We start from the raw sequence: 25,738 nt of genomic DNA, 5'->3' as shown, positions 1-25,738 counted from the left end.
TGATGTATTTATATGCTGTTCATTGTATTGTCTGTCTTGTTGGTCAGCTGATCCTGATGACGAGTGTGAGCTGCCAGAGGGTGAGGCTGGCATCGTGTGGGATGCCATTTGTTTCACTGTCCTTCTGGCTCAGAGGAGAGTCTTTCTCAGCTACTACTTCCTTTACGTGGTGTCCGACCTGAAATCTTCTAAGATTTTGGCATCCAGGTTTGAACTCCACTTCATATGCTTCTATTAGAACAGTGTTGAAATGACAGGGATGAACATCTGACACTTTCAGTGTCCTTCCTTTGTGTTTCGGTCTATTTAAAAACATTTCAGGGCTATAGATAAATTCAAATTAATATTTAGTTTACTTGTAACAAAGGCGATCAAACAGTATGTTCCAATATAGTACACCTTCGTTTCTACAGGAGCCTCTCAAATGTTATTTCTCTATAATCTCTTAAGAGGTGCTGAGCTGTTTGAGGCCAAGGTGAAGAAACTGGTGGCAGCTCGACTGGAGATGGAGAAGAAGTCGGTGGAGGCTCTGAAAAAACAGTAAGTCTCATCAGTTTTATTATTATTATTATTTTACTGAAGATTGATTTAACATTACCAAACAAATTATTCTTTCAATTCCCTGAACTTCTTTTTTTATTCTTCTTATAGGATGGAGAAGATCAAATCTAAACAGAAGGGTCATCCTGAACCGGAGAAGAAATCTTTAACTCCTGATCAGGAGCAGACGACACTGGGTAACACACAACAGACGGTTCTCTGTCTTCTGTATTCTATTCACTGACGTTAAAAGATACAAAGACAAAAGGAGCCCTGATCAGAGTAACCCCTGTTTCTCAGGTGACGATGAGAAGGCCAAGAAAGATGCAGGAAAGTGGTGGAAACCCTGGGTCTCTCAGCCTGGAGGTGAGAAACAAAAATGTTCTCTGCTCTCAGATGGCTCACAAATAGTTTTTCACAAGTAATTCTTACTCTTACCTGTGCAATTCAGTGGAAAACAACTGTGGCTACCACCTCTTTGAGAGTGACACAGAGGAGGAAGAGGAAGAAGACAATGAAAAGAAGGACGAAGAGGAAGAACCACCAAAGAAGAAATCTGCTTTCCAGGTAACAAAAATCCACAAATACAATATAAGTATCGTTGTATAATATTATGTTATAAAGCTCTAAATGGTAACAATGACTTACATGTGTGTCTGTGTAACTCCAGCTGGCCTATGATGCCTGGGTCACCAGCTCTAAGTCTGCGCTGAAGGATCTGAAGATGGATAAACAGAGACTGAAGAAAGAGGAGAAGAAGAAAGTGAAGAAAGAATTACGAAGACAGCAGAGTGAGAGAAGTGGAGAGTGTGGGTGATGTTGTGCTGATGTTGTGTCTTTAAATGTGTTCATTTTAAGGTACCGACCAAGTTGACACACGTTGACTTTTTTTTCATTTGAGAGTCAGTCGCTCTCCACTGGAATCATGCACTCAAGTTCACAATGGGTGAAAATCAACTGTGTAGTTTCAACACTTACAGTAGTGACATTTGCAGTGAAGAGGCCAGAGTAATACAGTTTTGTCCTACAGCAATGAAGGCACCACTGGTTCCACCCTCGCTCTGATTGTTTAGTTTAGTCTGCCTCTGTTGTTGCCTCAAATACGGAGCTCAGCTTGTTTTGTTCTTCTTGCAGACATGAGTTCTAACTTGTCAGAAACAGGGTTCTGCTGCTGTATGCTGTAAAAGCTGCTGGTGTTTTAACCACCACTTGATGCTTTTCCAGGCATGGACAGGGCAGAGTCTAGTGAGGATGAACTGGAGGAAAGCACAGTGGATGGAGAGGCAGAGGAGGAAAGAGGTAAACTACACACTGGACTACAGTCCATCGTAGAAACTAGTTTTGTTTACGAGTTTGTTCATTTTAAACTGTATCAAACTTGTGGATCTGATCATGTGTTCTCTCTCCGTCCCCACAGAGAACATCCTGCAGCGTGTCATCAGCACGCTCAAGTTTAGCTTTGTGTTTGTTCAGTCTCTCCTCGACGATGTGACACAGGGTTTGAACTCATTCTGCAAAAACAGTCTGAACATTTCCAAAGTGCTGCGCTTTGAACGGTCGCTTCTCAACCAGCAGCAGAAGAAGGTGGGGCCACGAGATGTCAAAACCCCAGTGTATTCCCAAATATAAATGTGCTTTACAAACTACAACTATCAATGCCTTAAAAATTACAGGTCAAGTCATTAATTACCTTTTTAATTTAGAAGCAGGTTTGATTTCTGCAATAATAAACAATATTAAAATAATGGTACAAACCATCTCTATGTTCTATGATGTGCTTAAAGCCTCAGTTCTTCCTGCGCTGTCTTTGTTTCATCATTCGTCTTCTTCTCCAGGGTAAAGAAGTCAGTCAGGAGAGTGTGAAGCAGTTTTATGAAACCTGGATGTCTCGTCAGAACACACACGTGTCTCTGGAATACTTGGATGACCTCTCACCTCGGGTCTCTACTCCACCTAATGCTGCTTCCTCACGTCATGCATACGCCATGTTAAAGAACCAGGCGTCTAAGGCATCATGGGGCAGCAGTGTTTCCAGGTAAGCTGTTCAGGCCAGACTTTGTTTAAACACAAACATAGCATAAACTCAGACTTTTTCGGACGTGCCCCTCTTTTGTACATACACATTAGTATAACAAAAATTAAAAAAATAAAATTTAAATTAATTTAGCTTCTGCAATATCTCATCACATACAGGGTCCCCTGCTCCTCATCTTGGGAACCCTTTCTACTAACTTTCCTAATTTATCCTAACCACATTGGCTGATCTATTCTCCCTCTCTCTCCTCCCCCCCCCCAGCTGTATGACAGATGAGACCATGCTTTGCTCCAGGCAGCCGACTCAGGAGGAGCTGGATGATCCTCCTGTTGTGGCTCCTACCTCTGACAAACTTAGACGAAGACTCCTGAAAACAGCCAACATCGACCTGACCTCATTTGAGATTGAACTGTCACCAAGGTATTTGAGAAAATCAAAATCACCACACACTGATTTGGCAAATATAATAAAATGCTTTTTCGCTTTTTGTCACTACATGTAAATATGCAATGTTTTCTTTCTCCTCAAAGCTGTGAAGATGGATTTCATCAAAAGGAAATCCACAGTGGATACGTGGGTCAACATGTGGATTCAGATGATGAGAAGAAATCTGAGCAGGAACAAGAGAAACAAGAGGAGCAGGAAAAGGAGGCAGAGCAAGAGGAGAATTATGGGGTTGAGAGAGAAGAGAAACCCCAGTACCAGGATGAAGAGGAAGATGAAGAATACCCAGAATGCCCCTCACTTGAAATCAGAGAAATTGATGAAGAAAAAAGTGTTGACCTCACTGAATCTTTCAGGCCTCTCAGTCAGGAAACTAGGAACTTGACAGCCAGCGAGCTCCTGCTAAACAAGTCAGTTCAACACAAGTTAACAAATTTTTTTCTTTTTGGAGATCAACAAGCTGCTAATCCTTCTTTCTGTTCTGTCTTCTCTCTGCTGCTTTTCACCAGTATGTTTGATAATGATGAAATCTCAGAATCTGACAAATTCTTCGTGACGCTGCCCCGACCAGTGAAGTTGATGTTTGCCCTCTACAACACCATGGTGTCTAAATCAGAGATGCTGTGCTACTTTGTCATAATCCTCAACCACATCGTGTCGGCCTCATTCCTCTCACTCATCCTACCAATTCTCATCTTCCTCTGGGCCATGCTGTCTGTGCCTCGGCCCTCAAAACGCTTCTGGATGACCGCGATAATCTACACAGAGGTATGACTGGAAAATGTTAGGTTTGTTTTCTTCTATATGTAAATGTAACCCAACTAATAAATACCTGATACATAGACAATAAATAGATAATAAATATAAGTACAAATAATCCTGCTGAGAGGAATTCATGGATGTAATAATGATAAAAAATATAAATTGATGAAGAAGAACTTGTTGTAGGATTTGAGCCAGACTTTATTTTGAAGTGTACCTTGTGATCGTGTGGTTTGAACAAGACTTCTTTGAAGTGATGCAATTTCCCCGATACACCAAACTGCCCAGGTTTTATTTTGCTGATAGCATCTGCCCCCTAGTGGTTTATTGCCACACAGAGAGCACAGTACGGTACTTGAAGGCCTTCACTTTGCAAGTGATGGGATACATCTAGTTTTTATTTACATTAATCGTATGTCAAAGTAATATTAGATTAAAAAGCAAGCAGTGTCAACAATTTTCCTCAGGGGATATTATATTGATATTACTGACATTACATGTAATTGAGTTTCAGCTTGGTTTATTTTCCCTCTATTGTTTTCCTCAGCTGACTGTTGTGGTCAAGTACTTTTTCCAGTTCGGTTTCTTCCCCTGGACCACGTCAGCCTACAGAGGCATCAATGCTGAGAGGCCATTTGCTCTGCCAAACATCATTGGAGTGGAGAAGAAAGATGGATACGTACTGTTTGACCTCATCCAGCTGCTGGCTCTGTTCTTCCACCGCTCTATTCTTAAGGTAATCCTTTAGTTTGTAACTTATAATATACTTTACATCTACCAATTAAATAAACACTTTATCTGTTTAAAAATGGGATCTGTTGATGTGGCATGCTTTTGTGTGTGTGTGTGTGTGTCTGGACAGTGTCATGGTCTGTGGGACAACAAGGAGGTTGAGATGCCAGATTTCTTCAAGAAGCTGAAAAAGAAAGTTGACAAGAAGAAAATGAGTAGTGGAGATAAGTCAGTTGGCAAAGACAAACCTGTACGCAGACTGAAGTTTCTCCCTCTTCAAGCCTCCACCACTTCTATATTCAGTAGACTATCAAAAGGAGACTCAGCAGGAGGTCAGAAGGGTTAATATTCAGATATGCATTGTCTTAAAATATGTTCATTTTGTTTATATTTTCCAGGGGAGTAATTCTTTTTTGTGTGTGTTTGTTCCTTTGTCTTCAAATTTTTGCCATATGAATTTATGCCATTTTTTCTTTGCGTTCACATTTTGTATTTTGGAGAGGTGAAGCCAAAGAAGCGTCAGAGTAAGAAGATGAGACGACAGCGAAACAAGACCCCTCTGACCAGGAAGCAGAGGGTCAGACAGCTGATCAGAGAGAGGATGTTACAGGCCAAAGCTGCTGTCATAGAAGTGTATGTTGTTTCACCTGTGAATGAATGATTTTTTTCAAATTTGTTAAATGCTGACATGTTTTTTATCTTTTCCTTCAGCGCACTTCACATCTACTTACCCATAAGGCAGTTTTTTTATGACATCATCCACCCAGAATACAGTCCTGTGTGCGATGTCTACGCCCTCATGTTTCTTGTCGACGTAGTCAACTTCATCATCACTATATATGGATACTGGGCCTTTGGGGTGAGATTCTGTCGTTTATATATAAATATAAGAGTCCTGACTTGGGGAACACTTTTAACCTTAATGTCTTATTTTGCATTCTAACAAACTGACTATTGTCTGTGTAGAAATATTCTGCAGCAGCTGACATCACAGAGTCGCTCTCCGAGGACCAGGTCCCAGAGGCTTTCCTGGTCATGTTGCTGATGCAGTTCGGTACCATGATTGTGGACCGAGCACTCTACCTAAAAAAGTCCTTGCTGGGAAAGTGTGTGTTCCAGGTTGTGCTGGTGTTTGGTATACACTTCTGGCTGTTCTTCATCCTTCCTGGAGTCACTGAGAGGTCAGACATTTTAATAACTAACATTATTTATGAAGCACATTTAGTGCATTAATTTATGGAATTTCTTTTGGTTAAGTACCTTGGGCCTCATGGAGGTCAAGAATAAACGTAGACTCTTGAAGATACAACTCTTGGGAATGATCCAAAATATCACTTAAACACAAATCATCATTTTGAACCCACTGTGGTTCCCAAACTTGACTGTTGAGCCTCCTCCCATGTTGACACCTTTACAGCTGTTACTTCAAAAACTGAACTTTATTCATAAAACTGAGAGTCCCACAACACTGCTATTCTCAATGAACAAAGTTAATAACATTGCAAATCTCTGGCATAAAAAATATTAAATAAAAAATATTGAAGTTGACATTAATTTGCCTTGCTTCAACCTCACTGCAGTAGACACTCCCAGAACCTTGTACTGTACATAGTGTGTTTTATTTCTCTGCAGGCGGTTCAACAGGAATCCAGTGGCTCAGATCTGGTACTTTGTGAAGTGCATCTACTTTGGTCTGTCTGCTTATCAGATCAAATGTGGCTACCCCAACCGCATCCTGGGAAACTTCCTCACCAAAAACTTCAATTACCTAAACCTGTTCCTCTTTCAGGGGTATGGGAACAAAGACAATATTTGAATATTAATCTATTTTCTTTTATGCCCAGTTTTTATTTAAGACAATATGGTATCAACTACAAACATGTTGTGATTCTCTTATTATTCTTGTCTGTCTTTTAGGTTCCGTTTAGTTCCCTTTCTGACAGAGCTCAGGGCAGTGATGGACTGGGTTTGGACGGACACCACTTTGTCTTTGTCCAATTGGATTTGTGTAGAAGACATCTATGCGAACATATTCATCCTCAAGTGTTGGAGGGAGTCTGAGAAAGTAAATGAGTCACACTAATTCAGTCTCTATGTACACAGTTAAAACTAAAATAAAATCATACATATTATTTCATACTTTTTTTTTGTCAACAGTTGACAAAAGCCTGACAAAAGGATTTCCTTTTTTTGTCCAGAAATACCCCCATCCTCCAGGGCAGAAGAAGAAGAAGGTGGTGAAATATGGGATGGGAGGATTTCTCATCTTTACTCTCATCAGCATCATCTGGTTTCCCCTCCTCTTCATGTCGCTGGTGCAGTCAGCAGCAGGAGTAACCAATCAGCCAGTAGACGTCTCCATCGAGCTCAGCATCGCAGGTTATGAGGTGATGTTGGATACGAAGGAAGTCAATGTGTTTATGTCGCTAAACACTGTTGTCAATGACACTGTATTTAGGACTAATTTTCTTCTTCATATGTACGTTATAGTTCAGTTCATTTATACTGTTACTCTCTTCTGTCTTTGAATATACAGATACTGTTTTATGATTTAGTATTCAGTGTGTCTGTTTGTGTTTGTACAGCCTCTCTTCTCCATGAGTGCTCAGGAGCAAAACCTGGTTCCGTACACAGAAGCTGGATTTGACCGACTCACCAAAGTCTATGCTACTCATCCAGTAAGATGCACAAAATATGAAGTGGATACAAGACTAAACAGGAAAACACAATCTAAAAATTAAAAGATTTCTCTTTCTGTCTCCCCATAGTCTGCTATGCAGTTCATAATGAACTACTTTGTGGAGGATATCGTTGTTGCGAAGATCAAGAGTGATGCCAGTCTGCTGTGGAGCATCAGTCCGGCCAGTCGTAAGGCCATGATAGATGAGCTTAGCAACTCTTCTCACATATACATCACTCTTCGATGGACGCTGCTAAGGTCAGTGTGTTAGTTAAAAGCTGAAAATCTGCCTTCTAACTTGGTGCAGATTGAATCGTAGTTAATGCATGAACATTCATTTGTAATTTCATTTTCATCCAAAATGAAGACATTGGTCAGTTGTTGACAGTAGAAATTCTACAGGGAGGGACATTCATGCTGATGATGTATGCCTAATGATATGTTGCTAAATGTCAATACAAAAGTAAATAAAAAAAAAGAAATTCTACAGTGATCTACCATGTGTTTAATAAATTTACTGTTGCTTTTCTCTGTCCGCATCATTTGCCTGTTGTTTTGTCATATCAATCTCACAGAAATGCGTCCATATCCATGAATGCAGTGTCAATAGGAGAACACACTGTAAAGTTTGAGGATCAGACCTTGAGAGAAGGAATTGTCCACATGCTCAACGGCCAGAGCAACAAACCTGTGTAAGAACTCACAAACCTGCACTCACTCACTCACTCACTCACTCACTCACTCACTCACTCACTCATACTGTTTTAATATCAGTTTTAACAAAGATGCTCATGAAAACATGTTGACAATGTCATAAAAGAAAATATTCTGGCATTATGGCCAAATTAAATCTCTTCCTAAACCTGCGGCTCATTTCATACTTTTAATTCCTGGTAGCAGCACATTAGAAGTTTAACTTGTTTCTATAGGATCATCCCCTCTCTACTGCCAAAGTTCATTCGGGGTCCCAAAGGACCAGAGTCCAAAATGGCAACCAGGATGAAAGTGGGTTAGTTACAGTTCAGTTTAATGTTTTATAGATTATGCAAAATATCTTTTTGCTCTTTGTCAAATTGAAATTAAATTCTAATTTAAATCTTATCCCTCAGATCTGTCTGAGCGTCCAGACCTCCATGCACTGGCTTTCTTCAGACCTATGACTGTTAAACTTGAACAGATCAATAAGACGACACAGGACGACGCTGACCAGTGGTGGGTGGTGGAGGAGTGCTCTCCTGTTCTCACCACGAGCCAACTGAAGTGTCAGAGCATAGAGATTTTGGTGTTCAACGACAAAGTCAGTCCTTCCAGTCTGGGCTTTTTGGCTGGACATGGGTAGGTAACAGGACACCATTGATGTCTACTCTTTAATCTCCACAAATAGATGAGCTGTTCCTTGTATATTTTGCTCCTTTAAACCTCTAAAGAAAATACATTTTGAGAGAACTGCCAATTTATCTTCAGGTGAGTTAAATGATAAGAGTTGAATTCACTGTAGCTTTGTTTGCTATACTTTCAATTTGTTTAAAACTAGTAATCATTGATTTATTCTGAAATGCTCTTTTCTTCTGACCACAGCATCGTAGGTCTGTACATGTCTGTGGTCCTGGTCATTGGAAAGTTTGTCAGGGAGTTCTTCAACGGGATCTCCAGGTCCATCATGTTTGAGGAACTGCCCTGTGTAGACAGAGTCCTTAAACTCTGCACAGACATTTTTGTGGTGCGGGAGACGGGAGAGATGGAGCTGGAGGAGACGTTGTTTGAGAAACTCATCTTCCTGTACCGGTCACCTGAGACCATGATCAAAATGACCAGAGAGAAGAAGGACAGCTAGGGTTCGAGGAGATCTAGATGGATGTATTGAAGCAAATAAACTTTAAATTTGGTTAATAAGCAACACTTACATGGATACGACGTTAGACTCCTGGGTTTAGAATAAAACTGTGATTTAAAACCAACCCAGCTCAAACTTTATTTCATGATCAATATTATATATAGATTTGGTTTTAACTGTTCAACATAATTTCTAGTTTTCATGGAGATTCACCTGTTAGTCAGTATTTTTGTTTTCCTATGCAAGGGTTGTTACAAAATTACATTCAATATAAATGATATATGACTCAATAGTTAAATAATATTAAATTACCCTGTAAATGTTCAAATTACCGAGTCCTTGGTACCTTTCCTAGAACAGTGATTTGTTCATTTTGTGAATCTGCAAAGCTCCAGACTGTGACATTGATTATTCTGAACTGCAGCTACACAACACAACATACCTGCTACACATCTGGGAAATGCATGTATTTCTGATTTGAGAACTAGGTTTGTACTGATGTGAATGTAAAATATCTGAGTCATTGTAGTCATTGATCAGCATACACACACAAGCAAACATACCTCTGTACTGTAAATACTGACATCTTCATATATACCTCTGCACCGATTTATTTCTATCAAAATAAAAATGTAGCTACAAACCAAATTCTTTCAGTGTCTCGTTCTTTAGTGAATAATGCCTTCACAAAAAAAAATAATACTAAAGGTAACAGTATGTGTTATTCATCTTTTATTCTTTTTAATTACAGATGAAAAAGGAAAAAACAGCAATTTCATTTGGGCCCTCTTTTGGTCATCTTGGTGTTATCCATCTCTCTGTTCCAACAATAAAGAGGACAGTCACAGGACCTCGCACCTCCAGGAAAAAAACATCTACATCATGGTGTCATCCTAGAGGGAAAATACAGAACATGTTTGACACAAAGACAATCAGAATGTGTGATGTTTAGATTTAAAAAAGTAAGACATCCTGGAGTTAATATAAAAGATGATGAAGAATAAACATAAAATCAACTGTTACCCAATTGATCATTGTCTCTTTGGCTGTAGGTACTGAGGTAAAATTTATCTTGGAAAAAACTTTCCTCTTGCTCACAACTTTACTCTGATCCAACATTTCTCTATAGCAAAAACACACCTACATTATTGTTCATTATGGACACAGAATTACACTCTTTTTGACACATGATTTGTTAACATTCAGCACATACACTATGGTTTAGGTTTATATACAGAGACTAATATATTCATCTATTACAGTTAGTTTTTACATACTAAATGTGTCATTGTATACTTAACTGAATTTATGGTTTCTTGTCTTTACTAAAATGTAGACGATAAGGTCTAGTGTCAGGGACAGATGTCTATATATTTGTACTAAGTCTCGTTAACTGCATTAAAACTGTCAACATTCAATGTCAGTGCAGACAGATCATTACTTCATATGAACTCTCACTTTCCTAATCGCTGATGGTGCCGTGTTTGTTTGTTTGTTTGTGTGTCTGCGTGATTTACTTACTAGGTTTGAGGATTTTAACGCTGCTTTCCGCGGCCTTCTGTGCCTCAGCCTGGAACTGTGGCTTCAGCGCAGCTCGCAAGGCACTAGCGCAGATAGCGGAGAAGCGGATGTAGCTGCCAATAGGACACACACGTTAGCCACATGCTAAAGGACAAGAGACTCTGAGACAATATATTCTGTTAGGTACATCTACCTAACTTTTCATGCTTAAATAAATATTTTGCAGTGCATTGTCAAATAAGGACATGTACGTGCGCCATGCACGTAACAGCAATGTTTAAAAAAAAAGCTAACTGAAGCTAGCAGAGTAGTATGCGAATGACATTGGTTCGACAGAGACAAAAACATAACAAGGCTTACACATTTATTCAATAATAAAGCTTAAAATAATACAGTTTAATTAAAAAATATAATATACTAGCTGTTTTATACCTAACGCCTGCTTGTCTCCAGTATGCGACCATCTTGACTGTGTTGTGGCTTCAAGGACAGGTCGGATATGTGCCTTATGACGCAATTACTGGTACGCAAGTTTCCGGCTATGTCCTCCTTCCAATAGAAAACGTCTGGGAAGATGATTGACAGCTCACATGCCTTATGGCAGGAATTTATCTATAGTACAATTTTAGCTGTTAGTTTTAAGAAGTTTCAAAATTACAAACGTTTTACGGAGTATCGTTTGTAGTAGTAAAATAACAAAACAAAAAATAACAAAAGTTATTCTAAAATATTTTTTTTTATTTGCACATTTTAATATTGATGCAAGATATTGTATTTGCTTTACGAGACAGAAATAGCTTTTTTTATTAAAGCCCCCAGCAGTTATTAGATTGCCATCACCTGACATCACATTCATCACGTTCTGGTTTCCAGGTTATCGCAGGATACAATAACGTTTTCCGCCACCAGAGGACGCGTCGCTATAGAGGCTCCCTTAATTTAACCTTTTTCTACTTCCGTCCTTCCTTCTTCGTCGACGCGGGTCACTGTCATCAGTCGCCGGCTCCCAGCCCTGGGCGAAAAAAACCTTTAAAATGAAGATTTGGTCGTCAGAGCACATTTTCCAGTGAGTGCCTATTTTATTGTTTGTGATGATTTTATTATATAAGCTGCGGAGTAAGGCCACTAGTTCCAACTCGTATCACCAGCTTTGTTCTTTCTCTTCGTACTTTCCGGGCCAACCGTCTTAGCATATAAGTTAAGGTGAACTTCACATAAAGGTCTTTGGTTAAGTTATTTAAAATTGTATCGCGCTTCCTATTAAATTGTACTTTTAACCCAAACATAATTCGCGTTGCATTTGTCGATTTTTGTTTTCATTCGCCGCTGTCTCAGCGCTAAAATTCTTTGGAGCAGCTTTAGCTCAGTAAAAATGAAGGTTAGCATTTAGAGCTAACGTCCGAGATAACGAACTGCATCTAATGAGATGCTGGTTGTTCAAAGGCGACATTCGTTGTTTCACGTTTAAAGCTCGTGACAACATTTTATCGTCCGTCTGACAGATGAGATTCGCGCGATGTTTTCCATGTGACTTGTATCACTCTGGCTGCAGCGAGTTAGATAAATACCGACAGCATATATGGACAGCAATATCCTACAAATAAATAATGGCGCCGAGCTACATGTTGTCCTATAGTTGTTGATTATTAATTAATGTTCGTTAATGGAGAATGAGCGTTCACTGCTCATGACTGTTGTCATAAAACCCAAAGCGTTTACTTTGTCATTGCAATATTTGTATTTTGTTTTTGTTAACAGTGATCGTATCAAAGCTTGGCTGTGAATACAAATGTCTGTTTGTTTTCGTTACCGTGTACAAAGTAGTTCAATGTCATTAAACTCTTCACAAAAAATTTGATTACCAAGCAAATGATCAAAATGCAGTTGGTCTGATAGTTTCCATTCATCTGCAGTCTTTCTAGCTTATGTCCCCTTAAATGTTTCTAATGTTACTATTACTAATGGTTTACACAGTCACCCATGGGAGACGGTGACGAAGGCAGCAATGCAGAAATACCCCAACCCCATGAATCCTAGTGTGTTTGGTGTGGACGTCCTGAAGAGAAGCGTAGACACAGAGGGACGGTTACACAGCACCAGGCTGCTCAGCACAGAGTGGGGTCTGCCCGCCATGGCCAAGTCTGTAAGTGATGACGACACACCACAGTTAGAATGTTAACAATGTGACATGGTTTCCTTAATGTCTAACTTGAGTTTTGTCCTTTTTATTGCAGATCATTGGGTTTGGAACGTCGAGAACATGCACCTATGTTCAGGAACATTCTGTCGTAGATCCTAAAGAAAAGACATTACAACTACAGTCTACTAATGTTAGTAGCAAAACTTAAAATATCTCGTCAAATATTTGTTTCCTTTAAATCAAATCATATTTATTTTTATATGTATTTGAAATAATTACAGCAATTTGTAAAGACCTTTATTTTTGTCTGTGCAGATCTCCTTCACTAACCTGGTTTCTGTGGATGAAAAGTTGACTTACAAGCCACACCCGCAGGATCCACAAAAGTAAATATGAATGTTTTTGTTATTTCACCTAAAATAAAAGTTAATACTGTTTTGGAGCTACTTTTGTACAAAAAGACTGTTTAAAGAGAACTATTTATTTAGGTTTTTATTTATTTATTTTTTAGAACGGTGCTCACACAAGAAGCCCTGATCAGTGTGAAAGGCATCAGTCTGAGCAGTTACCTTGAGGGTCTCATGGCCAAAACAATTTCTGTCAACGCTGGCAAGGTGAAGTGGAACCTGACTTCCTCCCGACATCAGAGTCAATATCAGTGTTAGAGCTGTCACTCACCACTAACATGCACATCTCACCTGTGGTTTTCAGGGCCGTGAAGCCATGGAGTGGGTCATCAGACGATTGAACACAGAATTCGAAGAGTTAACAGCAACAGCCCGCAGTACCAGGCTTGTACCTATGGCGGCAGCAGCTGCTGCAGACAAATGATATTGTGAGACTTTCCAACTGCTTTTCCCACCATGAACCAATGGACTTCTCAGACATTGTCTCTTTAAACGGAGAATTCTCATCTCCCAGCACAGCCTCATAATAACTACAGTCGTGTCCTCTGGTATGTTTGTTTTCATTTGTTTGTCGGGAACATTTGCTCCTCAGCTGCCTGACCAGTCTGAAACAGGTCTCTGATTACTGACGAGGAGCATTGAGCTGATGACGGATAAAAAGAACTAACACAGGGTGGAATTTGACTGCACTTGAAGCTCATAGGACTTTGTCTTGTGATGTGAAGCTCATTTTCTTTCTCAAATTCACACTGTGCCTCCACATCATTCATCAGCCTAGTCTCTCCTGATCTTTTAATCTTTCTCTCCCTCCAACCTTTTTACCATTTGTAAACTTTAAACAACTCAAGCACTGGTATTAAAATGACATCATTTTGTGTCATTTAACATGCACTTCTGACTGAGCATACTATGGGTTTGATCAATTGCCAAAGTATTTTCAAAGCAAAATAGTTCAGACACATTTAAACCCATTTGTTTAAGCAAAGACAGTAGAGTAAACACTAGGGAGAACTGTAATATAGCTCCTCAGTTTCAGCTGCAGGGCATCAAGACTGTTACCAACTGCGTCAAGCCTGTTGTTACGCTGAAGCTTTCTCCCCAGCCATTAGATGAATGATGGAAAGAATATTAGTTATCAGGACATAATGACAGGTGACATGGTTCATGTCCATGTTTTACAAAAATAGCACTCCTTTGTCTTGTGCCATTAGCTAGAAATCTGGGAGGTTAGAGTGTGTGTGTGTGTGTGTGTCAGTCAGTGTGTGGTCTATCGCCCAGCAGTAGTTGTTACAACGAAGGTTTTGTACAGCCAGCAGTGGCAGCTTATGTTTATTTATTGAACATGTATAAAATAACAAACATTTAAACGTGGTAAAATACATCAGAGGTCGTGTTCACGCTTGTCCTGCTCTGTTCAGTGGAAACAGTGGCAGTGGTTTTATGACACAGGCTGTGTATAGAGAGCAACTTAAAGTCAGTACGATCAGCAAGCCCAGCAGCCGTCCAATCAGATGATGATCGTGTTCTCCTGACTCATTTGAGAACCCAGTTAATCAGGACTTAGCGAAAGAGAAGTCAACTAAATGTTTTCTTCTCTGCTTTGGTTTAAACTACATGACCCAAACAACAAGTGTGAATGTAACTTTCCTTTTATTTTACCAGGTTTCACACTGATGTGTTGGACTTCTTCATATACTTGTCTCTTATCTTTTATTCTGTTCTATCTTCTCTGCTTCTGTCTCTGGTTGAGTGAAGAGCTGTAGCAACATGTGTTGGAACGTTAACTTGAGGAGAACTACAGGGCTGTGTTCAGGATCATTAATGTACCAACATCACAGTAAAGATGGAAAATAAAACCAGTAAACACTTTATTTACAGTATTATTTATGTTGATGGTGATATTTATAATGTTTGTTTTGACTGTGGAGAAACTGTATTTTGTTTATTGATTTTAGAAAGCATCATCTGTGACACCACAGTGAAGTCTTCTCTCTAACAGCCTGTTGAACTCCCCGTCGTTTCATGCTTCCTTGTCTTCCTTGTCTGGTCTTCTGCCTGAGTGACTGACGGTGTAAACGCAGCAGCTTCTTCTCACAACTAAACTCATTTCCGTGTTCTTTATTCCTATGGAGGGAACAGTTTTGATACAAGTAGCTGTAAATAGGCCTGATATTTATATGATGGTTGTGTTACATTCCAAGAATGTGAACATGCTGTAACAAAATGCAGTGCACACGGAAATGTTTCAAAATAAAGAGATGTCTTTTGTCTTCATGAAGCAGGCGTCGTCCGTCCATTTGTTCTGTTACTTGGTGCCGTGATCTCTGTTTGATTTGGTTTGAATGTCTGTCCACCAAGAAAGGTAGACACAATACCAATAACAAAACAGTCTTAATTCTCTCATATGCTTGTCATAATATTTAAACTGAAACAGTAACCCAAACCAACCATCTAGGGAAAACGAGTAGTAACACAGAAGGAGAACTGCACTGAAAATGATTAACTAAGGAGACGATGACCAAAGATCAGCTTTATAACCCATTCACAAAGACCAGACAATGGCACCAGTTATAAATGACGACTGCATTGAGGTGCACAGAAAAAATAATGAATATATATATAAATTTTAGGTCACATGTAGCTAAATAAATTAGAGAATGTATATTTTGTTCACTGTATTTATTCTTTTGTAAAAACAGATATTTGAGATTTTTCATTGAAGCACAGCAGTTGACTATGTAGAACTTCGGAGCAGAAGCCATAATCAGAAGCAGGATTATTATAAAAACAATGGCTGAGAAAAAAAAAATCAAAGATTTAATCTAAAACCGTCTGAACTTGTAGATTCTTATCATTTTAGGAAACTGCACCTGTCAAGATGACGCTGTGAGAACATTACAGTCAGGATCCAGTGCAAACTTTGTCTTACAGTCGAGGGCTTTCAGTGTTAGAAAAACTCATGTGTGTGTTTGGGTCGGTTGAAACCTCTGTCTGTCGGCCAGACCTCAGCGTCTGAGAAGAAGGATACGAATCCCTGCAATGAACAATAACAGTGGTTAAAAAAAAAAGTCTGTGATTAAACATTTCAGCAAAGGTATCCAAACTGACCTGCTCCACCTTCAGCACTGAGTTGACAAACTTTGCTCGTTTCAGTCTGGGTAGATCTAGACCTCTACTGAGGGCCTCTGAAACAAACAGAGCAAAAGGAGGAGGAATGTTTTTTTTATTTTTCTTTTTAAAGATTTCTTTCTTGTTTTTTAAAAAACACTTAAACTGACTCACCGTTCACTCTCGTCAATATCATCTCAATTCCTTCTCTTGTACTCTTTGCCAAGGTTTTAGTCTGAATATTGAATGTGATTCATCACTGTTACTGTTTGGACCACTTTTTCACATGTTACTCGGTTTTCACCGAGTGTCACTTACATTTACGGGGCCGACGTCACTGCTTATCAGTGTCAGTGTAAAGCTGTGTAAAAAAACATGGTTCAGTTCAGAGGTGTTTGTTAATCCAAGCTCAGGTGTTTGTTCCAAACTGTGCACAAACTCACTTGTCCACTGAAACGTTCCCTTTGACTTTTCCAGCATCAATCCATGACTGACCACTGAATGCTGAGTCCTGGAGGAGAGATGGGAGGTACGTTACATTTATGTCTAGTAATCTGAATGTTGTGCAAGATGTAATGAAGTTAGATGTGTTACGGCTGGTTATGGCAGCTGACAGTGTATTTTCTTTTATGATACACAGATCCACTAAATCTTTGGTTACAATTACAATTCAACCATCACACTGGGCGTCCAAAAGTTAAAAAAAAAAACTTTATTTACTGTATGCAAATACCAAAGCTGTGCCATCCAGCTGATTTCAAAAATTGTCTGCAGTTGGTTTTTCCATCAGAGAATTCTTTCTTTGTTCTCCCCAGCTACTAAAATCTGACACTTTCTAACATCTGTCTGGAAGTATTTTAAATGATATGGGGTTAAAGTCCTCATCAATACACACAAATTCTTTGTTTCTGACTCAGCTCTGTCTGTATTCATGGATACAGGTTCATGCAGGAACTCACAGCTCTGAGCTGGAACAGTGGTGTCTGGGTGCCGTTCGGCTGAACAGCAAACGCTTCAGCAGTGGCGTGGAAGCTCTGTTTGGCCCAATCGGGTTGGAAGGTTACCATGGGAACGGATGTGGCATTAACCTGCAGATTCATCTGCAGACCCAGTAAGGCCTTGGGGAGCTGCAGAGATTATGAGACGACCAAAGAAAACAACTGCAACATAGACTCTGCAACATAGACTTTCACCGGTTCTGTGAAATGATGATTCCTTTTTCTTATATTTGTATCTATTCACACATATTCTGTTCACTTGGATTAATACACTACCTGGGGGATATATGGTCCCATGGAGCTGGTGTTGAGATGCACAGGAAAATCTGGAGGGATCTGGGAATATTAAACCTGATCTTATTTCATATAGATTATTAAAGGGTGAACGCTCAACGCTTGAGATCAATTCATTCTTGGCTAATCCACTGGATTACTTAACCTACCATGCTATCATTGATGAATATGTTGAATAGTCCAGCTGAGTAATATCCATACAAGGCAGAGTTGACAGTGTATTCTGACAGCACCACTGAAAACATGTAGTCTCCCTGCACAGGCACGGTGAAAGGCTGAGCCTCAAACGGTGGATCATTATGGGTTTGAATACTGAAGAATTCTCCCTACAGAGGAAAAAGTTCCAAATGATTATCTCTGTGGGTCAAACAGTGGGTGATGTAGACAAAAAGGCAGAATATTGATTTGCAGAACTGTCTCTGTGTGTAATCTTTACCTTGAGTCCTACATTCAAACTTGAAGGATTGATGTCGGGTGAAGCAGTGAGAGAGAGGTTCACTGCAAGAGTGTGATCTACATCAAAGGAAACTGTGTGGGAGAGGAAAAGGTGAAAATAAAACAGTTTTTTTACACTCTACATTCATAGTTTAGACCTTCTGCTGCAATACCATTCATGACCTGCAGGTAGTGCTCCAGGTTTGCAATTGACTTCTCCACTTGAGGGCAAATCTGAAGAAGAAACATAAAGAAGATAATGTCCTTTAGTGTTCACCACTGGGAGTCTTAATGTCAGATGAAAGTCAAATCTGACGATCACACTCACGCCGTCTTCGATGTTTTGTTTGAATTGTGATTTATGCCGGTTCATCAAGGCCTGGAACACCCAACTATAAAGACGCCAAATAAAAATACAGTGAGAACACAGCAACTCCACCTGAGACTAAACCCCAGACCCCCTCTCTCTACCTGGCTCCACCAGACAGACTAATGTCCACATTTTCAACATGAGCCTCACAGCTGACACTGGAGACAGACAGATGTCCATTGTTGTCTCTGTCCAGCTTCACCACAGACGTCACATCCACACTAAATAAGGCCATGTTGAAGGATCCAACGCTTTGGCTGCAAAACAAAGACAATCAGTATCATCGTTTTTTTAAAAACCAAGAAGATCTTGAAATGTTTTGCAGTGGAGGTGAGTCCCTACTATTCTATTTCTGCTTTAAAAGTAGCCAAGTAGCCACATGCTAATAAACCAGGTCAATGTCAATTCATTTCTTTATTATTATTATTATTACTATTATTATTATGTTATAATTTCATGTTGTGATGTAACCAAACTGCTGTATACAAATACACTGAGAACAGGGTTAAACATTGATCAGAACTGAACTACTTTCACTTTTGTTTCAGGATCCTGGTTTTTACAGTACGGTGGTACTGTGGATTTTTTTTACATTAAATATATATATATACATATACAAATAATGTAAAGACAGCACTGAAGATATATGTAATATTAAATTAGATAGTAGGTCAAATCAAAACATTAGCTTCATGTACACCATACACAACAACACTGTATGGGTACAGTGTTGTTGTGTTGTTGTTGTGTGGTGTCACTAGTAGAAGTGACTTCCTTGTCGTACTCAAATGTGCAACTCTGCAGTTATGATTCTTTAATACCATATGTTTGATAATATATGGACTGACATTTATGATTATGTTTGATTTGATTTTTTTATTATTATTTTTACTTAGATATTAAATATTCACATATTTATTAATCTATTATACAGAACTTACACTACACACACACACACACACTTCCCGTTTTACATCAGCCCTTTGCATTTTTTTATTATTATTTTTACTTAGATATTAAATATTCACATATTTATTAATCTATTATACAGAACTTACACTACACACACACACACACACTTCCCGTTTTACATCAGCCCTTTGCAGTCAACTTTGTGCAGTAGCTCATGCGAATCTCAGTAGTTGTGGGTTTGACACCCCAGCACTGGGGGGAAATACACAAATGTAGTTTTACTGTAAACTCACAGGAAGCTGAAGCTTGCCATCCACTCTCCGGTCAGTGCAACACTGAGGCCTGATATGGACATATTCAGTCCTGCAGCCTCTGGAGAAAACTCAACAGATGGTTCTGGAAGGTCACATTTCCTTATTCTGGTGCTGGTGGCACATGTGGTGAACATAGATCGTTAGAGAAGTGAAACAATCAGACGAACACATTCACAAGATAAGCAGTACACCTACTCTGTAAAGGTGTAGTATAAACTACTAAAACACCCGACGCGAATTCTGCCATCCATAAAAGGGAGGGTGATGTTTCCCAAAATCCCCTGGATCCAGTCAGCACCTGCATGTTTTCCTGGAATAATGCGACACGACAGTATACAGTGACACGTTCGTGAATTTGGAAACATCTTTTACTGTACAGTACTCACCGTACTGAAGCCCCTTGTTGTTCACAGTGATTTCAATCCCGGGGTTTTCTACGGCACTGCAGGTCCCCAGCACAAACAGGAGGATCACGGGCTGAAGCATGTTGCTGAGTGAACTGCAGCAAATGAGGCAAAACTGAAAGAAAAGAAGTATCTGAAGTACTATTCAGAGCTGCTGTGACATGTCAAGGAGCATACATCAACTACTGCAGTAATAACAGTAGAAACTCCTGCTGTGTGTTGTCTGTGTGAACGAAGGGCTGGTCTCTGACGCTGCTGTTTTTATAAGACTGCCTTCATTCCCTTCACTTTCTGAGAAGTGAAACTTAGAAGTGAAACAACCGGGGATTTAACTGGAATGTAGGTGGAGCTATTTCTTTCTTTTTCTATCTTTCTATATATCTATCTATCTTTCTTTCTTTTTTTACTCAGTCTATTATAATACCTGGCTGTGCTGATATTTGTCTGTATGTGATGTGTGCGCGCACGTATGCGTGTGCACACGTATGCGTGTGTTTGTGCGTGTGTGTACACGTGAGTGACAGAGTACTACCTAAACAGATAAACGGAGATGCTTGCAGATAGTTTTTCATTGGCTGTCAATCAGGTCACCTGCTGATAAAACCACGAGGGAGGTCGGTAGCAGGTGTTGAGATTCATGAAAATCAGGTTATGCTAATAGGTTTATTTAAAAAGCAGACGGTGATTGGTGGAGAGCAGGATCAGACAGGGATTGGCTGCCGCCTGAAAATGAACCGTTCAGTATTGCCGCTGTCAGCTCAACATGCCAGGTACGTCGTCCTCGTCTCGCCTTCTTATCGAGTGTGTTCATTGTTAATTAAGTAGCTGTTTTTGATTCATTATCTTCACATTTTCAATTGCTTTATGAAAGTTATAGTTTGCTGTTTAATGTCTATTGTTTAGCATTAGATACACGTATTTATTGTGGTTGGACTTGTGTGCTAGTTAGCCATCCTGTAAGATGGGTTTTATTTTTCATATACTTTAATTTAATGTATTTACCTGTTTCTATTCTCCTGTCTGCCAACTGCTTGTAGCTGAAATGTGTTAAATAAAAAGGTAATGGAATGTTACTGAGCAGGAAACCTGTCTCTGACCCAAACATTATGAATTGTGTTGTAGATATAAATTTCATTCTTTGCTAGCTCTTGTAAAAAAAAAATGGTTTGCATTTTTACACAACATATATTGTGTCTTGACTTTACTTGTCGTGTCCCATGTTATGTTTTTTGTTATGAAGCCAAGAGATAAAGAGATAAAATATTCGATTTATTCACCTTTTCACCCATCTCACACACCATCAATAGTTCCAACAAATCACAATTTACAACTTCAGTGGAAAGAAAAAAAAAAGAAACACACACACATCATTATTAGAACTCACTTACTTTCACTTTGAACTTACTTCCACCAGAATCACACTTGAAACACCAACAAGCCAAAACAGGACCGGCACAGCTACAGTCATGAAATTGAACAAAACATAAAACCAAACTTAAAAAAAAAGAGATTGTTGAACCAACAAGACAAAACGATTTATGTTTTATTACACAGATCGTCATCTGATCTGTGAGATGCTCTGTTCTTTTTTATTATCAATACATTATAAGCAGCTCAAAAACCAGCACCAACATATTCACCCCTTAAAGGTAATACACATTTTTCATTTTCGAGAAAGTAACACTTACACACTCAAGTCATAGACGTTTTCACTGGATCTTTGATAAAGACATGACACCTGGACAGGCCTGTTGATGCCGAGGCTGTTGGTGTTTGTCTTTCCAGGCAATCAACACAACATGGAGGAGACTTTACACTGTGATTGTAGAGGTTATTATTGCACATTACCACCAAGGCAAAATAAAAAAAAGATGTAGGCTATGTTTTAGACTGGTTTTCCTCCGCATGGACATACTGTATATGTCAAGCTGGACTGATGAGGTCTGCACAGGGACAGCCTTCAGACATCAACACTGTTTAATAAAGGTCATCTACAGCATGAGGCTCTCAGTCCTGGATGTCGTACCTGTATACCTCTATGAGACCTTCAATGGAGTGAATGAAGCCAGATATGGCACATATACCTCCAATGACAAAAATGGCAACGTCAAAGAAGACATGGTGCCACAGCAGATTCCTCCACTGCAGCTTCAGGTGGAAGAGGCTTGGTAGAAGGAAACAGAGTCCTGCACCAGTGAGACTCCCAGTTAAACCCATCAGCAGGGCAAAATGAGGGACGAAAACAGCCATGAGCAAGGTAAAGACGACAAGAGCCACTCGTAGGCCCAGGCCCCACGATTTCAACTGCCCGCTAGGGCCATAGCAGTCAGCGAAGAAGCCCCGCCCTCCATCCTGGAACAAAGACTTTTCCAGAACCTCCACTGCAGCAAAAAAAGGCAGTGGGTAGGACAGGAGGGCTTTGGCGACCAAGAAGATGTTCACCACAGCTCTGATGGTGTAGGGCAGGTTATCTGTGATCACCTCTTTGGTGGCATCTGCCCATGTCAAGTAGGCTACCAGGGCAAAGAGACCCTTGAGAACGCAGGCAGAAATGTGAGTCCAGTCCATCATGCAGTGGAACTCACTGGGCTTCTGCATGTTTCCCTCCAGTGAAGGCAGGAAGATCTGAGAGGTGTAGCTGAAGACAATGATACCAATGGAGATGGGGAACTTCTTCACGTCGATGTAAAACTTCACCTTCTCCCAGGCCCACTCCCGAGCCCTGGACAGGCAGTAGGCGATCACCACCACGTTGATGACGAAGTGGGCCAGAGTGCACAAAAGGCTGAACCTTGACACGGCCTTCAGACTCTTCAGGAAGGCGCAGGGCAGGAGCGCGGCTGTGGCCACAACCGACCAGGCTTTCTGGGAGAAAGCGAATCCTGGGAAGCTGTTGTACATCAGGTTTCCGCTGACCACTACGTAGAGGATGCAGGTCATGACCAGCTCAATGATCTGGGCCACGTTCACCACGTGTCCGCCCAGAGCGGGGAACCGGGGGGCGCAGCAGGCGTTGGCGATGTCCACGTACGTGTCCCTGACGCGCACTTTGACGCCGTCCTCGTCGTCCTCATACAGACAGGCAATTAGGATTTTGCCCGTGTAGCAGCAGACCACGGCGGCGAAGATGATGAGGAAGAGGCCGAGGTATCCGCCGTGGAGGATGGCGTAGGGCAGGCCGAGGACAAACATACCCTGTGGACAGAGAGACGCAGAGAAGCGGTCATGGAGGAGGAGGAGGAGGAGGAGGAGGAGGAGGAGACGATCAAAGTGACAGGCCGAGCCGTGCGTGACAGGACTCCAGCATCTTACATAAGATTATGTAAACTGGGATTTTAAACATTTAAGAACATTTTTTTATTATTTTAATTTTTGTCCTATTCTGGATTTTATATAAATATTTTTAAAAGAAATATAATGTAATGTTAAATATAAACTTGATGATAAGCTGATAAATAATCCGCTGAATCTCATTCAGCCTCAGGCCGGTATCACAGCCCAACAGGCCACGTCTGCAGCTCTGCTGATAAATAGATTTGAATACATTAATGTTAAATCCGATTGACTTCAATCTCAGTCTCAGTTTAAAAATTAATTCATTTAAAATCTTCTTTTTAAAATTAGGAATCGAGAGAACGGGAGAAGTCGAGGTAAATCATCGATTAAAACGTGTAACTGCTGACGAACGCGTCCATTTATGGTTAAACAAATTCAAATAATTCGGCAGAAATGTGCTGCGTTTTAACAGTGTGAATCACAGCTAAAATAATACACGCACTGCGGCTGATTCACGTTTCTCCTTTTGTCCAATACGTGATGTGATAAAACTGTGGCGAACGTGATTTTACGATACGATGTGGGTCAGATAAACTGTCCTACAGGCCGCGAAGGCCACTAACTATGTCGTGTCCTCGAAAAAATATTATTTTAATCCATAGACGATGTTAATCAATGTGTATGAACAGCATTGATTTCCTGGAGGTAAAGATCATTTTCTTTTTATTTTCCCTATTTTTGGAAATCTGTGAAGTATAAATGAAACATGTATGTACATTTGAGGCCTTAAAACTGGAGTCTATTCAGCTTGAGGAAACAAGAAAAAAGGATAATAATAGTTATAAAATAATTATCAGGTGGAACCCCAGACTACGTGATTTCTCCATCACGAAATAAAAGAAAACGCATTCATGGACCACACCGCGAGGTCCGCTTTCTTCAGAACGTTTTTGTTCAAATTACCATTCAACGTCTCCTCATCATCTTCAAGGTGACTTTTTTATCCACCGCCTCTGTGCTGCACACTTCACAGCCAGGATTTTTTTTTTTTTAAATATACCAACATCTCCGACAGAGAAACAGCTCCGGTGAATTACCTGAATGGCGTTGGTGACGTTCCATCCAGCCTCCCAGGATGTGATCTTTGGTTTGTCCTGGTCCAGAGAGCCTCCTGTCTTCAGTGTTGAAGGCCGGGGCCCGGTCCCGTCCCTCTGGTAGTAGCTGTCCCCCTCCAGCTCGTCCTCTCCATCCACGCGTCCTTCCTCCTCCCTCTGAAGGACATCCATCTGCATCCCCTGTCTGTAGTCGTAGTCCAGGTCGTCAAAGTCGGCAAAACCCAAGCCCTCATCGTCCGTGGCGGCCTGGAAGCCCAGCCGGGCCATAACCCCGCTGACCTTGGCCTGGGATTTGTTGGACACGGTGTGGGCAGCATTGGTCAGCTTGTTGGTCAGCTTGTGTCGGATGTTGTGAGCCATCTCAATCTGAATAAACCAGTGATGTTGAAATGAGAATGATCCAGTAGTCAGGCCGGTGAAGCAGGATTTCAAAGCAGTCAGTGTATGTTCATGCCTGTTGACTTTTCCCCTGTGGTGATGGAGAAAACACGCCTCCTGAGAAAGAAAGAAAGAATCTTCAAAAATCCCTTTTCTCGGACTGTTCGTCCATATTAATCTCTATAAAATCATTAAAACACTTCCTGGCTCAAACATCAATGAGAAGAAGTTCCAACTGAGCAGAGACGTAACGGTAAAAAATAACAACGAGTCTTCATTAGTGCTGAAAAAAGACAAATTTCCTCCTCTACCTCAGGTCTTGGTGGTGACGGAGAGCAGTGGAATGAAGCACGAGAGAGAGAGAGAGGGAGAGGGGGAGGGAGAGAGAGGGGTGTGTTTGTCTAACACGATGCCAGTTCATATCAGAACTGTCACGAATGGCGAGAGGGGGGGGGGGGGGAGTGGAGGGTGTGGGGGTGGCAGGAGAGACCTTATATAATAAAGGGGGGCATCATCGCTGTGCCTTTGATTTCAGAGAAAGCAGAAATAAAACGCGTGATGTAACATATTATATTAACGATATAAGCGTCATTTTGTTCGTTAAATGTAAATAATGACGGAATATTTCAATTTCAAATTGACGACGTCTTTAAATGAATCAATGAATGAAATTTACTGCCCAACTGTTCAGTAATTTACGAAGGCATCATTAATCATATTAACTGTGAAAGAGTTTCTGTTCATGTTGTCTGTATCTTTTGCTCTCTCGTTCTCTCTCTCTCTCTCTAACACACACACACACAGAGGAAATATCATCATTCAGTATACAGACCAAAAAAATACAATTGACTAAAATAACTTATAAAACAATTATAGCAGCATACGCTGTTACAATAAGAAGGTTGAGAGTGTGTGTGTGTGTGTGTGGGGGGGGGGCAAAAACAAAACAAAACAAAAAAGATCCGTGAAAAAAAAAATCCGTGTGATGTATTTTTTCCACGCAGATGTCAATTGTTCCTGTCCATTGAACAGCCTGTTT

At 40.3% G+C, this 25,738-nt stretch overlaps 6 protein-coding genes across 9 annotated transcripts in view; 3 read left to right on the top strand and 3 right to left on the bottom strand.

The window, feature by feature from the left end:
• The window catches only part of LOC103384507 (piezo-type mechanosensitive ion channel component 2), a 25,600-nt gene extending 15,692 nt beyond the window's left edge, over positions 1–9,908 (top strand). Inside the window, exons 31-56 of the mRNA XM_025059673.1 lie at positions 48–207; positions 451–540; positions 652–737; positions 841–906; positions 992–1,107; positions 1,211–1,331; positions 1,765–1,839; positions 1,958–2,124; positions 2,376–2,575; positions 2,837–2,995; positions 3,106–3,429; positions 3,529–3,787; positions 4,329–4,517; positions 4,644–4,845; positions 5,014–5,146; positions 5,225–5,372; positions 5,480–5,694; positions 6,146–6,304; positions 6,431–6,578; positions 6,712–6,900; positions 7,099–7,191; positions 7,282–7,451; positions 7,769–7,885; positions 8,123–8,202; positions 8,303–8,528; positions 8,772–9,908. Coding sequence (XP_024915441.1) covers positions 48–207; positions 451–540; positions 652–737; positions 841–906; positions 992–1,107; positions 1,211–1,331; positions 1,765–1,839; positions 1,958–2,124; positions 2,376–2,575; positions 2,837–2,995; positions 3,106–3,429; positions 3,529–3,787; positions 4,329–4,517; positions 4,644–4,845; positions 5,014–5,146; positions 5,225–5,372; positions 5,480–5,694; positions 6,146–6,304; positions 6,431–6,578; positions 6,712–6,900; positions 7,099–7,191; positions 7,282–7,451; positions 7,769–7,885; positions 8,123–8,202; positions 8,303–8,528; positions 8,772–9,027 — 4,148 coding nt within the window. The 3' untranslated portion in view covers positions 9,028–9,908. The remainder of the gene's footprint in view (positions 1–47; positions 208–450; positions 541–651; positions 738–840; positions 907–991; positions 1,108–1,210; positions 1,332–1,764; positions 1,840–1,957; positions 2,125–2,375; positions 2,576–2,836; positions 2,996–3,105; positions 3,430–3,528; positions 3,788–4,328; positions 4,518–4,643; positions 4,846–5,013; positions 5,147–5,224; positions 5,373–5,479; positions 5,695–6,145; positions 6,305–6,430; positions 6,579–6,711; positions 6,901–7,098; positions 7,192–7,281; positions 7,452–7,768; positions 7,886–8,122; positions 8,203–8,302; positions 8,529–8,771) is intronic.
• Positions 1–25,738, top strand: part of LOC103384526 (ER membrane protein complex subunit 3-like) — a 629,629-nt gene that overhangs the window by 164,371 nt on the left and 439,520 nt on the right. The window lies entirely within an intron of this gene.
• Positions 10,541–11,140, bottom strand: atp5f1e (ATP synthase F1 subunit epsilon). Its single transcript, XM_017035670.2, has 2 exons — positions 10,981–11,140; positions 10,541–10,661 (listed from the first exon to the last, which is right to left on the bottom strand). Exons 1-2 carry the CDS (start codon positions 11,010–11,012, stop codon positions 10,541–10,543), a joined length of 153 nt encoding a protein of 50 aa, XP_016891159.1. The 5' UTR covers positions 11,013–11,140.
• On the top strand, positions 11,462–15,373 carry LOC103384506 (PRELI domain containing protein 3B-like). The gene is made up of 6 exons (XM_008318043.3): positions 11,462–11,614; positions 12,523–12,691; positions 12,783–12,878; positions 13,004–13,074; positions 13,200–13,302; positions 13,400–15,373. Exons 1-6 carry the CDS (start codon positions 11,583–11,585, stop codon positions 13,517–13,519), a joined length of 591 nt encoding a protein of 196 aa, XP_008316265.1. The 5' UTR covers positions 11,462–11,582; the 3' UTR covers positions 13,520–15,373.
• On the bottom strand, positions 15,004–20,188 carry bpifcl (BPI fold containing family C, like). 2 transcript variants are annotated; one of them, XR_003050946.1, is made up of 16 exons: positions 19,913–20,188; positions 19,722–19,836; positions 19,506–19,637; positions 18,402–18,557; positions 18,259–18,322; positions 18,104–18,164; positions 17,932–18,023; positions 17,645–17,821; positions 17,478–17,537; positions 17,163–17,330; positions 16,647–16,714; positions 16,522–16,564; positions 16,378–16,438; positions 16,204–16,280; positions 15,966–16,129; positions 15,004–15,219 (listed from the first exon to the last, which is right to left on the bottom strand). XR_003050946.1 is itself a non-coding variant. In XM_008318042.3 (15 exons), exons 1-15 carry the CDS (start codon positions 20,010–20,012, stop codon positions 16,043–16,045), a joined length of 1,461 nt encoding a protein of 486 aa, XP_008316264.1. In that variant the 5' UTR covers positions 20,013–20,187; the 3' UTR covers positions 15,760–16,042. The 2 variants fall into 2 exon arrangements, 1 of the variants encoding a protein (XP_008316264.1); XM_008318042.3 differs by lacking the exon at positions 15,004–15,219 and having other exon boundaries at positions 15,760–16,129; positions 19,913–20,187.
• Positions 19,912–25,140, bottom strand: LOC103384503 (vesicular inhibitory amino acid transporter). The gene is made up of 2 exons (XM_025059660.1): positions 24,304–25,140; positions 19,912–23,125 (listed from the first exon to the last, which is right to left on the bottom strand). Exons 1-2 carry the CDS (start codon positions 24,679–24,681, stop codon positions 21,938–21,940), a joined length of 1,566 nt encoding a protein of 521 aa, XP_024915428.1. The 5' UTR covers positions 24,682–25,140; the 3' UTR covers positions 19,912–21,937.

This window comes from Cynoglossus semilaevis, chromosome 10 (genome assembly GCF_000523025.1).
Source record: "Cynoglossus semilaevis isolate Cse_v1.0 chromosome 10, Cse_v1.0, whole genome shotgun sequence".
Lineage (NCBI taxonomy): Eukaryota > Metazoa > Chordata > Actinopteri > Pleuronectiformes > Cynoglossidae > Cynoglossus > Cynoglossus semilaevis.
Note: the sequence above shows the minus strand (reverse complement) of the source record. Positions and strands in the feature narration are given on the sequence as shown.